Raw genomic sequence first — 13,909 nt, 5'->3', positions numbered from 1 at the left:
GGCCGGTTGGCTCAGCGGTAGAGCGTCAGCCTAGCGTGCAGAGGACCCGGGTTCGAATCCTGGCCAGGGCACACAGGAGAAGCGCCCATTTGCTTCTCCACCCCTCCGCCGCGCTTTCCTCTCTGTCTCTCTCTTCCCCTCCCGCAGCCAAGGCTCCATTGGAGCAAAGATGGCCCGGGCGCTGGGGATGGCTCTGTGGCCTCTTCCTCAGGCGCTAGAGTGGCTCTGGTCGCAATATGGCGACGTCCAGGATGGGCAGAGCATCGCCCCCTGGTGGGCAGAGCGTCGCCCCCTGGTGGGCGTGCCGGGTGGATCCCGGTCAGGCGCATGCGGGAGTCTGTCTGACTGTCTCTCCCTGTTTCCAGCTTCAGAAAAAATGAAAAAAAAAAAAAAAAATCCAGCTATTGCTGAGAATATAAAGCGATTTCAACTTTCAGACATCACTGTGGGAGTATAAAATGGTATGACCACTTTGGAGACCTACTTAGCATTTTCCTCTGAAAGCTGTTACTTACCATATGATCCCTAGCAGCTCCATTATTTATCCAAGGGAAATGAAAGCAAATGTCCACTGACAAAAACTTGTATATGAATAGAAGTTTTATTTATAATATCTCAACAAACTGTAAACAACACAAAGAACCATCAATAGGTGACTAGATATATATTTGGCATAGCTATACAATGAAGTATATTTCAGCAATAAAAAAAAGTGACTTAGGGAGCTGGCATGTTGGTTCAATGAATAGAACATGGGCCAGGTGTACGGATGGCCAGGGTTTGATCCCTGGTTAGGGCACGCATAAGAAGCAACCATCTGCTTCTCTTTTCCTTCTTTCTCTGTTCCCCTCTCTCAACCAGTGGCTCCACTGGTACCAGCATTGGCCTCAGGCACTGAGGATAGCTCAGTTGATTTGAGCATCGGCCCTAGATGGGAGTTGCTGGGTAGATCCTAGTCGGGGAACATGTAGGAGTCTGTCTATCTCCCTTCTTCTCACTTAAAAAGAAAGAAAGAAAAGAAAGAAAGAGAAAGAGAGAGAGAGAGAGAGAGAAAAGGAAGGAAGGAAGGAAGGAAGGAAGGAAGGAAGGAAGGAAGGAAGGAAGGAAGGAAGGAAGGAAGGAAGAACATATTGATACATGCAGCAACATGGCTGAATTTCAAAGACATTGTTCTAAGCAAAAAAAGGTGGATATAAAACACATGCATCAGACTATATGATCTATTCATATGAAATTCTACAGGAAGTAAAACTGTTTTGTTAGGATGCAAATCTATTGTTGCTTGGGGCTGAAGGCAAGAATTAGTACAAAGTGCAAAGGTAAATTTTGGGGGGATGATGGAAATGTTCTGTATAGTATTTTGATTTTCATGATGGTCACAAGGGTGTGAACTTTTGTCAGACTCTGTGAATTATACAGTCAGTTCTACTACAATGCTTATGTTGGAAAATGCAAATTGTTCTAACATGATAGGAAAAATTTTTACTATAACTTGACTTCTGATTGATTTCATCCACTAAAAATACTAGATGAACACAGATAACTGCCCCCAGCTGAAATTAGCCATGATAAATATATACCCTGCCAACCATTGTGCTATTTTTTTATATTTTACTTCAAACTGTTATAAACCTACTGTAGTGTTATTAATTTGCTTTTAAAAGGTAATTTTTTAGTAAAAATGATAAAATGAGAAAATTACCTTTGTATTTTCCACATATTTCTATTATTCTTCATTTATTTATACAGAACTGATTAGTATCTGGTATCATGTTTCTTTCTCTAGAAAAACTCCTAACATTTCTTGTAATTCAGGTCTGCTGGAAATAAATGCTTTGTTTTTTGTAAATAAAAAAGTCTTTATGATGCTCTCATTACTGAAGGATATTTTCACTTAGAACCCTAACTTTTTTGCATGTGCAAGAAAGGGACAGATAGGAACAGACAGGAAAGGAGAGATGAGAAGCATCAGCTCATAGTTGTGGCACCTTAGTTGTTCATTGATTGCTTTTTCATATGTGCCTTGTTGGAGGGAGTGCTCCAGCCTAGCCAGTGACGCCTTGCTCAAGCCGGTGACCTTGAAGCTCAAGCCAGTGTCCTTGAGGTTTTGAACCTGGATCCTCTTTGACCCAGGTCCATGCTCTATCTATTGCACCATCTACTGGTCAGGCTTTTTTTTTTTTAAAACATATTAAAGTTACTCCATTCCTTTTGGCTTGCATAATTTCTGACAAGAAATCAGTAATAATTTTTATCTTGGTACCCCTGATGTTTCTTTTTTCTCTGGCTGCTTTTAAGAGTTTCATTTTCATGGGACATAGGGCTCATGGTGTGTGTGTGTGGGGTGAGGGTGTTATAGTGAGTGGGACACTTGAAACCATGTTAACACAATAAATTTAAAAAATTTTAAATGTCAAACAAAAAAAAGGTGTTGCATTTTACACTGGTTCTCAATAATTTCAATATGATATGCCTGTCAATAGGGGATTGGTAATGCATATCTGCAAATGTACACCATAGTATGTGTATATCATGGAGTACTATAAAGCAGTGGTCCCCAACCTTTTTTGGGCCACGGACCGGTTTAATGTCAGAAAATATTTTCATGGACCAGCCTTTAGGGTGGGATGGATAAATGTATCACGTGACCGAGACAAGCATCAAGAGTGAGTCTTAGATGGATGTAACAGAGGAAATCTTGTCAATTTTTAAAAATAAAACATCGCTCAGACTTAAATATAAATAAAACAGAAATAATGTAAGTTATTTATTCTTTCTCTGTGGACTGGTACCAAATGGCCCACGGACTGGTACCGGTCCGTGGCCCAGGGGTTGGGGACCACTGCTATAAAGCATTTTTTAAAATGCAGTAGTTGCCTGACCAGGCAGTGGTACAGTGGATAGAGTGTCAGCCTGGGACACAGAGGATCCATGTTCAAAACCCTAGGTCGACAGCTTGAGTGCAGGGTCCCTGGCTTGAGCATGGGATCATAGACATGACCCTATGGTCTCTGGTTTGAGCCCAAAGGTCACTGGCTTGAAGCCCAATCTTGTTGGCTTAAGCCCAAGGTTGTTGACGTGAGCAAAGGGGTCACTGGCTCAGCTGTAGCCCCTGGTCAAGGCACATATGAGAAAGCAATCAATGAATAACTAAGGTGATGCAATGAAGAATTGATGCTTCTCATCTCTCTCCTTTCCTGTCCCTATCTGTCCCTCTCTGTCTCACTCTCATTCTCTCTCAAAACTAAATTAATTAATTAAATTAAATGCAGTAGTCTAAATAATGTTGAGTAAAAAAATTAAATTGCAAAACAATGTGTATGGTTTAGTATTTTTTTAAAAAAAATTTTCCAAAGTGAGAAGCCCGGGGGATGGGGGGGAGGCGGCAGACAGACAGACTCCCGCATGCACCCAACCAGGATCCACCCAGCATTCCCACCAGGGGGTGATGGTCGGCCCATCTGGGGCATCGTTTCGCTGAAACTGGAGCCATTCTAGTGCCTGAGGTGGAGGCCGTGGAGCCATCCTCAGCGCCCGGGCCAACTTTGCTCCCATGGAGCCTTGGCTGTGGGAGGGGAAGAGAGAGACAGATGAATTATAAAAGCAGATAACAGATACAGACAACTGTGTGGTTACAGCCAGAGAGGAAAGAAGGAGGGGGAAGGTGAAGGGGGGCAAAGGGGTAAATGGGGACTGAAAGAGACTTTGGGGTGATGGGAACATGATGTGGCATGCTGATGGTGTTTTACTGAATTGTACACTTGAAATCTGTACCCCAACAAATTCAATAAAACACTGTATAAGTTTTCATCAAAGCAGTTACCAACTTAGAAAACAATATAAAGTTTTAAGTAACACATACTGAATCACAGTTATTAGACTTTTCATTTAGCAAATACTGGGAAAGGATTTGGGTTGGCTTTTTTCATTTCAAAGTTACTCAAGAGCTGGAGACACCTCCAGACCTAAGATGTCTTCCTTCCTAAAACCTCCGCATCGGGAAAAGGAACAGAAAGAAAGAAAAATGTGTCATTACTTAAGGAAATATGGATCATTGCTTTCTTAAATTCTTCAGTTTGTTCTTCCTTTCTCCACCTGCCAAATTTAATAAACCATTTTTTAATTTTTTTTTAGTGAGAAAGGGAAGCAAAGACAGGAAGAAAGATGAGAAGCATCAGTTCATAGTTGCAGTACTTTAGTTGTTCGTTGATTGCTTCTCATATGTGCCTTGAGGTAGGAGGAGGGCTCCAGCCAAGCAGTTGACCCCTTGCTCAAGCCAGCGACCTTGGGCTTCAAGTCAGTGACCTTCAGGCTCAAGCCAGTGACCATGGGATCATATCAGTGAGCCTGCACTCAAGCTGGCGACTTAGGGCCTCAAACCCAGTACCTCAACCTCCCAGGTCAATGTTCTATCCACTATACCACCACTAGTCAGGCTGTACTACCAGTTTTAAAAAAGTAAAACAGTAAAACTTTCATTTTCTTGGATGCCTTCAGATGAAAATTTAGTATTTTAATCTGTCATAATCAGTTAAATTTCTAACTTTCATCTCCAATTTTATATTTTCATTCAAAAATAAAACTAAGTAAAAATACCAATTTCTTAAGTACTGACATTTTATACAATGTGGCTAACTGTATTACTATGTTCTCTAAGTTCCCAAATCACTAGAAATATTTTTTCCATTATCATGTATTTTTTTAAAAATTCAAAAAGACTAAGTGCCTTCAATGGCCAGAGTAGAATACAGAAACAATAGGTTCTGAAAAATGTACCTAAAATCTTGTTGTAATTACAGGGGGTGTGTGTGTGTGTGTGTGTGTGTGTGTGTGTGTGTGTGTGTGTGTGTGTGACAGAGATAGAGAAAGGGACAGATAGGGACAGAAAGGGAGAGAAATGAGAAGCATCAATTCTTTGTTGTGACTCCTTAGTTGGTCATTTATTGCTTTCTCATATGTGCCTTGACCTGGGGCTACAGCAGAGCAAGTGACCCCTTGACTCAAGCCAGCAACCTTGAGCTCAAATGAGCAACCTTGGGCTTCAAGCCAGTGACCTTTGGGATCAAGCCAGCAACCATAGGGTCATGTCTATTTTCCCACATCAAGTCAGCGACCCCGTGCTCAAGCTGGTGAGTTTGTGCTCACGTCGGATGAGCCCGTGCTCAAGCCAGCAACCTCAGGGTTTCAAACCTTGGTCCTCTGTGTTCCAGTCTGATGCTGTATCCACTGTGCTGCCTGGTCAGGCCAACATGATTATTCTTTTTTTTTTTTTTTTTTTTTTTAAAGATTTTTTTTTACTTTATTTATTTATTTTTAGAGAGGAGAGAGACAGAGAGGGAGAGAGAGGAGAGAGAGACAGAGAGAGAGAAGGGGGGAGGAGCTGGAAGCATCAACTCCCATATGTGCCTTGACCAGGCAAGCCCAGGGTTTTGAACCGGTGACCTCAGCATTTCCAGGTCGACGCTTTATCCACTGCGCCACCACAGGTCAGGCAACATGATTATTCTTAAAACTCTATTAGGTTAAGTGATATGATATATGGAATTTTAATTAGTCCAGCATGGATGAGGACTAGCTGGGACTGGTGGGCAGATAAAGGAATACATGTAATTAGAATAATAGCATAGCCCTGGCCGGTTGGCTCAGCGGTAGAGTGTCGGCCTAGCGTGCGGAGGACCTGGGTTCGATTCCCGGCCAGGACACATAGGAGAAGCGCCCATTTGCTTCTCCACCCCTCCGCCGCGCTTTCCTCTCTGTCTCTCTCTTCCCCTCCCGCAGCCAAGGCTCCATTGGAGCAAAGATGGCCCGGGCGCTGGGCATGGCTCTGTGGCCTCTGCCTCAGGCGCTAGAGTGGCTCTGGTCGCAATATAGCAACGCCCAGGATGGGCAGAGCATCGCCCCCTGGTGGGCAGAGCACCGCCCCTGGTGGGTGTGCCGGGTGGATCCCGGTCGGGCACATGCGGGAGTCTGTCTGACTGTCTCTCCGTTTCCAGCTTCAGAAAAATGAAAAAAAAAAAAAAAAAAAGAATAATAGCATAATGGTAAAGCTTGGTGGTGACTAAGTAGGTGTTATTTTATTATTTTTAATTTTCTGCATATTTGGTTTTATAATAAAAGTAAAAAAAGAAACAGATAAAACAATTCTTAATATGCATTATTACAGTGACACCTAAAGTAACCTCTGTAACGTGACCAAATAGAACAAAATAAACAAGCAGAAAGGATTCATTCCAAAATAAAGTGCCAAGTGGTCTATAAGTATTTTTGCTATTTTATTTGTATACTGAAATGAAAAAGCAATCATTTATCAATAAATCGACTATTTAAGTTGTATAAAAAGTTATTACTGCCACCTACTGGACACTATGATTAACTACTTGCTATAAAAAAATTAACTACTGAATAGGCTCTCCTATCCTACCTACCCCAAGTCTTTGGTCTTTTGCAAGATAATGCTAATACCATTAAATTTATGTTTATGTGTGTGTTTATATTAGTAATGTTAATAATGTTATATCACTTCTACAGCATGAAATGCCAACTGCAAAAGGTGTATCAAAATGTTTGTTAGAAAGTACATTGGTGATCATCTCATGTCCTTGTTTTACAGAAGATTCCAGATTTTATTTTATTCAGTTTTTTTTTCTTTAGAGAGAGAGAGATAGACAGGAACAGAGAGGAAGAGAGAAAGATGAGAAGCATCAATTCTTTGTTGTGGAACCTTAGTTGTTCATTGATTGCTTTCTCATATGTGCCTTGAAGGGGGTGGGGTGGGGGTGGGGCTCCAGCTGAGCCAGTGACCCCTTGCTCAAGCCAGAGACCTTGGGCTCAAGCCAGCAACCATGCAATCGTGTTCATAATCCCATGCTCAAACCAGCAACTCAACAGTCAAGCTGGTGTGCCTAAGCACAAGCTGGAACCTCAGGGTTTTGGTCCTGGATCCTCTGTGTCCCAGGCCAACGCTCTATCCACTGTGCCACTGCCTGATCAGGCATAAGATCCCAGATTTTAAATTGTTTTCCCCTAGGGTTAGAATCCAGAATTTGAATTACTTACATATAGGGATAAACCAGAAAGCTAGAAACTCGTTCTGGCTCTTAAATATAATGCATTCTCTTTTTTTTATCTGTCTTTTAAAATCTTGATTTTTACAACTTTTACATCTTTTGTAAGTTGGCTAATTACATACACCAGTGATTCTCAAATCTTGTATATCAGAATTACCTGTGGAATTTTTAAATAAACTGACGCTGGTATCAAAGCAAGCGATCGTTTTATCCAGTCACAGTTAAAAGAGACATTAATAGAAACCAGTGGTTCTCAAAGCGTGGTCCTTGGACCAGCATCATCATCACCACCTGGGAGCTCATTAGTAATGTAAATTTCCGGGGTCCACTCCAGACTGCTGAGTGGAGCCCAGCAATTTGTTCTTGTAAGCCTTCCAAGTGATTTGCATGCAGGCTAATGTTTGAGAATCATTAGTTTTTACTATAAATTTTAAAAGTTTTTACTTTTAAAATGATTTAATTTATTGCTAAGAAAATATAATGGTACGTAATAATACAAAAGAGAATAATCTAGTACAATTCTACTATTTTCCAGAAGCGTATCATTATAAACATTGGTTCTAGTTAGTCAATAAAAAAAATGCTCTAATGGAAGGGTAGGAAATTATTTATTCATAGGCCAGTTAATAAGACCCTGGAATGTTCTCGCCCAGAGCAAGTTTTCCAACCATATTTCCTTGTTCTGATTAAAAGGCACCTTTCAAACACATAAGACCTTTAGCCGTATCATAACTTTTAACACAGGAAGGCCACTTTTAGAAATAGAGAGGAAAACAAGTTATACTCAGAGATTTTCTCTAAAGCATTAAAAATTATAGAGGGGGAGAGGAACCCAAGCAAGTTAAATGCCCCAGTTTGGGAAATAACTCCATAAATTAAAGCATCAACAGGATAAAAGGTTGTTCAACCATTAAAATCACACTTTAGTATGAAATTTTAAATATGTAATATGAAGAAACGCTTACTTGATAAAATACGTGCATGTTCTGGCTCTGTCCACTAATAAAGACAATGGAAAGCATCAACATATTAATGCTGGTTATCTATGGGTAGGATTCTGAGCGATCTTTAAAATATTTCCTTAGTGTTTCTAAGACTGTCAATAATGAAACTATATTTACTCTATTAAGCAGAAGAAAATCAACAAATACAAGAGTTCGGCCCTGGCCAGTTGGCTCAGTGGTAGAGCCTCAGCCTGGCGTGCAGGAGTCCCGGGTTTGATTCCCGGCCAGGGCACACAGGAGAAGCGCCCATCTGCTTCTCCACTCCTTCCCCTCTCCTTCCGCTCTGTCTCTCTCTTCCCCTCCTGCAGCCAAGGCTCCATTGGAGTAAAGTTTGCCAGGGCACTGGGGATGGCTCTGTGGCCTCTGCCTCAGGCACTAAGATGGCTCTGGTTGCAACAGAGCAACGCCCCAGAGGGGCAGAACATCGTCCCCTGGTGGGCATGCCAGGTGGATCCCAGTTGGGCGCATGCTGGAGTCTGTCTGACTGCCTCCCTGTTTCCAACTTCAGAAAAAAAAAAAAAAAGAGTTCCTACTCTGAATTAGAATTATCAAAGACTGAATAATTAGTAAGCTTTCAAAAGACAGTAGTCATGGGAAACAAATAGATCATTTTTCTCCCCATCCTGCACTACTCTTCTCACTCATCCCACCCCTTCCAACCCTTTTATTTCTGTCATCCCATCAGCTAAGTCAGTGATGGGCAATCTTTTGAGCTTGGTGTGTCAAAATTCACCAAAAAACCGAGCATAACTCAGGTGGGGTGTCACTTCGAGAAAAAAACCATAATTTTGCGATATTTATAGTTTAAATAACAAAAATGTATAATTGTAATATATAACTGTATTTAATAAACCAAAAACTAATTATTTAACTTACCTGCTTAGTGAGTTCATCTGTCAGTCGGTTTCTTTTGTTGGTCTTGATATTACTTAACTTGTATGGGTTGCCGTGAACTAAGATAAGTGAGGGGGAGGGGGAATTCTTTAACTAACCTGCCTATTAGTGACTTTTTTGTTGCTAAATTTCATTGGCTAAATCTTCAATTGAAGGTTGGTATTTTGTACACTTCAAGCCCAAGCAAGCGCTACTAACTTCATCTGTCAATCTGTTTCTTTTGTTGGTTTTGATATTATTTAATGCTGAGAATAAGGTCTCACAAAAGTACGTACAGAGAAAAATTGTGAGTAAAGCCATTGCTATATTTTTTAGGGTGCTAAAAGTGTCTGGTAATCGGTTCCAGGCACTCCAATTTTCCTGTTTGTAGTGGCACTCCTCTTGATTCTCCAAGCGGCACCTTTCCAGATTCTCAAGCTTTAACCTCAAGTCGACAAACACCTGAGCCCAGGTGCTGTCTTGAAATTCTGCAAGTTGCATCTTATGTAAATTAAGATGGCTGCCGCTATTTCTGAAGGCGGGAAATGGCACGCATAGCATAGGCCCTCGCCTCTCCCAGCCTCCCCCTCACTTATCTCAGTAATGATGGTCAATTAGAAATCCACGACACCCCAGAACAGTAGATTAGATGATGGTTGCTATGGTTATGTGGTTGCTGGTAATGGCGATCAGAGGGCCCCCAGAGATGCGTGTCCTCCCTCGCCCCCCCACCGCGCTCGCGGGCATGGCATTCTGCTGCTCCCTGCTCCACCAGCCGGAAGTGAGGTCAAAGATCCCCTAATGGCCTAACCGGAAGTCCCAGAACTAGACACTCTGTGCCGGAGTTCTGTTGTTTTGGCCTACAGACCTCCAGCACAGTGTCTACACTACAGCAAATGTTTTATTGTCGGCCCTGCAGGAGCTGAGGATGAAACGTCCTTTTGTCTGGTATGCCGCCGCGTGTTATCGAAATGGCTACGTGTGTCAGTGCTGACACACGTCATAGGTTTGCCATCACGGAGCTAAGTCATAACCCCATAATCAAAAGATACTAAGAAACTGGTGTAATTATTCGATTTAAAAAACTTAAAGTGTTCAGTTAAATAGCTTAGTATCTTAGAACATACAAATAGAAAGGAAGACAGACTAATGGTTAAAACAACCAGTTTCAAAATCAGACAGATACAGCTTTGAATCTTAGCTTGCCACTTACGGGACCTCATACAAGTTTAGATGTCTTTATCTGTAAAATGGGAACAACATCCCTCTCACTGAACTGTTCTGAAGATGAAATGAGAGGACGCATGTGAAGCAGAACATGGTTGTAGGCCCTCAATAGAGGGTTAACTGCAATTACTGTTTTGTAGATAATGTAGTTAGTTGTGTTTGGCAAACAGTCTTTAAAGTTTAATTTCCCCGTAGGAAAAAAAGCTTAGTGGGGTATAGTGTTCCTCACAGTCATGTGGACTTCTCAGACCAATAAATTTTCAAAAACAATTTGGGAGACTTATATGGAGTTGTCAAAATATTTGTTTATAAACTGGATGTTACCAAAACCCACCAACAGTAGTGGGTTAAGCAGTGCTATTATTTAATAAAAGACATTTGAACATCCCTTAAAAAGTAAAAGATAGTCTCAGAGTAGGGGAATCATTCCTAAGAAAGGACAGTTGGCAACTGCATGCTAAAATTATCTTTTTTGTCACATACCAGAAAACATTTAAGTACCAACACCAGTTTGCAAACTGGCACTTGATGAAAGACATTTAACTTCTTAGCCTGATTCTTCGTCCATAAAGGAAGTTGTTTTACCCACCTCATGAGATGTTAATTCAACAAACACTAACCAAACCTATTACTTCCTAGGTAAGCAGAGAAACCCAGGCTCAAACAAGGTTAAGTATAGGAAAACACTACACACAGAGCCGTGTATATCACAAAGCACCATAAAAATAGATAGCACTGTCATTATAAAATATATAAATATTATCGATTGATTCCTAAAAGGAAAAAAAAAGGTATCTACACTTTGACTTAGTCATTTTCTATATTCATTTTATCACAGGTAACATTCAGAACATTTTAGAATAAACATCTTCCAACATTTTCTATATTTTTTCCTTAGAAAATAGTCATATTTGATATGTAGCTCATGACTCTGCCTTTCTCTCTCTTATGGGAATTTAGGATGTTACTTTTTCCCTTGGATGGTACAGTTCTCAAGGGAAAGTTATTAAGTTAGAAATTGCTGCTATAATTACCAGCATGTAAAATCTGAATTCTAATAAAGAAGATTTAATAGGATATAAAAAGCAGGTTCACACACAGAGAAAATTTTATTTTCTTATTTTTGAAAGTGTTGTAAGATTTTCCAGTGTTAAAATTCAAGTATGATGATCAAGAAATAACAAGACACCAAATATAGAAATTATACAGTTTTTTAATTTTCTATGTTGCTTCTTAATCAGTAAAAATAATCTCATAATACAACACTTTCAGGCAGCTTCTCTGTTACTTTCTTTGGTTTCTACTTCTTTCGGCAACAATGGCTCGATCTTTAGTAATAAACCTTCACTTGTGGAACTACGAAGGAAAGCTCGTACCACAAAGGGTCCTGGAAACAAAGACAAGAATCAACTTTCATTTTATTCCATAGATGCTTAATAAACAAACGCAAACATACAACAAGAAACCTTATAGAAGTCATGACATATGTTGTAAGTATGACATTACTGAACTGATATTTTGACATATAAGAGATAATAATTTCTAGAGAAGACAAACTAGCTACACTCTAGAATATTAGAGATTTATTCCTTAAACTACAAAAACAATTCACAAATAATTTATCTCTCTGCCAAAATATGATCGCTTAGAATTTTTTTTTACTGCAAAGTCAAAAGTAAAGGAGCAGGTGGTAATATTTACATTTGATAGAAATATTCTAAATATTTATTTAAAACAGTTAACCAGATGCTAACCTTTGTGTTAATACATATTTAATGAAATTCCTTAAAAATTAGTGTTTAAGGGACTTTGTTTAAAATAGCAAAAGCCAGATAACTATATTGTTTTTAGAGATTTACTATCCACTATTCTACTTTAACTATAGTCTCAGAAAACCTATACTCAAATCTATGTTCTCCACGGAATATAAAAATCCATGCACATACCATTACAAGTACTATGGCCAAATCTAGGACAACAGAATTAACAAATGAGGTATTTATCACCAGTGTGTTTAACTCTCAAAGGAGGTGAAAAATAGCATAAGATTGTGTTTAAATTAGACACTTGGTTACAAAACTCAAAGTGACAGACACCTATAATAAAACGTTAAGTGGATAGTCTATTGAGTGCAATGGACACTTGCTTGGCTTCAAACAGCTGCGAGTGAAGCTTGCCTCGGGAAGGAATATGAGTAGCACGTAACGCAGTGATAAGGGCACCGGACACATGCCTAGGCCACTACACAGCTTCCGCAACTCGATCAAGTTTCACTGTGCTCCACGCATCACCCCCTTCACAAGAAGTGGCTCTCATGACATGAGTAAACCTTGTTTCCTTTTTGAAACAGATTTAGAAAGCTCGTGCTAGTGACAAAGTGAATGGTGTGGCTTCACAACATTATTTCATAAATGAGTTTAGTTTCTATTTAATACCATTGGAAGTTTAAGGCAATTAGTTACAGTTTTCCTTCAAACTTAATTTATTACAAGTAATGGTAGAAATCATGTGGGAATTTACAAAGGATTCAGGATGTAGAGTATTACCATTAATGTTAAAGAGGTCTCTTTATAAACTACACTTGTTAACATGGCAATTAGAAATCGTTTGCAGAATTTTACTTATTTAATCCCTGAAAATACTGTTGCTATGGTAGTTGCATTATGAACTTGATTGTTTTCTTATTTTACCTTTTTAAAGTATTGGAGGACTATAAGGAAGTCAACACCAGCGAACCACTTACCCAAATTCAGCGGTCTGTGCCTACAAACTTCATTGATAACAGCTTGCAGATTGGCAGCTATCTGGTCACTTGACATATCCAGCTTAAAAAAAAAAGGTTATAGAACATTAATGATATGAAAGTGAGAAAGTAATACAAATTTTGGTAACTGTATAAGTATTCTAGACAGTGTTTTTCAAATATTCAACAAATACAAATTACCTATGAAAAGACCCTACCATAAAAGAAAAACCTTCTATACAATAACCTGTATTTTATTTTATTTTATTTTTTTGTGGCAGACAGTCAGAGAGAGGAACAGATAGGGACAGACAGACAGAAATGGAGAGAGATGAGAAACATCAATTCTTCGCTGCGGCACCTTAGTTGTTAATTGATTGCTTTCTCGTATGTGCCTTGAGCAGGGGAGCTACAGCAGACCAAGTGACCCCTTGCTTGAGCCAGCGACCTTGGGCTCAAGCTGGTGAGCCTTGCTTAAACCAGATGAGCCCGTGTTCAAGCTGACGACCTCAGGGTCTCGAACATGGGTCCTCTGCATCCCAATCCAATGCTCTGTCCACTGTGCCACCACCTGGTCAGGTATAACCTGTCTTTTAGAATGCTACACTTACATGTCTTCACATAGCAAGACTTAATTACCTTACCAAACATATTACAGTAAAGTGTTTTGAAGTTGTTCCAATTGAGATTCCTTGATTTCCAAGTAACTGCTCCAGAACACATCCTGGCACACAATATATCACATCCCTTACTCCTAACCCTCAAGAAATTAGTAATATTTTCTCTTTAAATTATTCATTTATTTACTTATAAAGGAAACTAAGATGTTTAGAAATTAATGCTTTCACAAGTTCAAAACAAAACTACTTGACTATACACACGCAGACAACACATATCTCATATGGGGACATTTTCAGGATGCTACGCTAACACTCCAACTATGCAATAATAATTATCTTGCTATTTAGCAAAAAATACAGTAAGTAAATATATAC

The 13,909-nt window shown here is 39.7% G+C and overlaps 1 protein-coding gene across 2 annotated transcripts in view; it reads right to left on the bottom strand.

Annotated features, from left to right (window-relative positions):
- Nucleotides 1-11,366: 11,366 nt before the first annotated feature.
- The window catches only part of MRPL1 (mitochondrial ribosomal protein L1), a 62,862-nt gene continuing 60,319 nt past the window's right edge, over nt 11,367-13,909 (bottom strand). For both annotated transcript variants that reach the window (XM_066384657.1, XM_066384656.1), the window contains 2 exons: nt 12,915-12,996; nt 11,367-11,558 (listed from right to left, as the gene is read on the bottom strand). In XM_066384657.1, coding sequence (XP_066240754.1) covers nt 11,440-11,558; nt 12,915-12,996 — 201 coding nt within the window. In that variant the 3' untranslated portion in view covers nt 11,367-11,439. The remainder of the gene's footprint in view (nt 11,559-12,914; nt 12,997-13,909) is intronic.

This window comes from Saccopteryx leptura, chromosome 5 (genome assembly GCF_036850995.1).
Source record: "Saccopteryx leptura isolate mSacLep1 chromosome 5, mSacLep1_pri_phased_curated, whole genome shotgun sequence".
Lineage (NCBI taxonomy): Eukaryota > Metazoa > Chordata > Mammalia > Chiroptera > Emballonuridae > Saccopteryx > Saccopteryx leptura.
The sequence above is the reverse complement of the archived record's forward strand: the minus strand, read 5'-3'. Positions and strand labels throughout refer to the sequence as shown.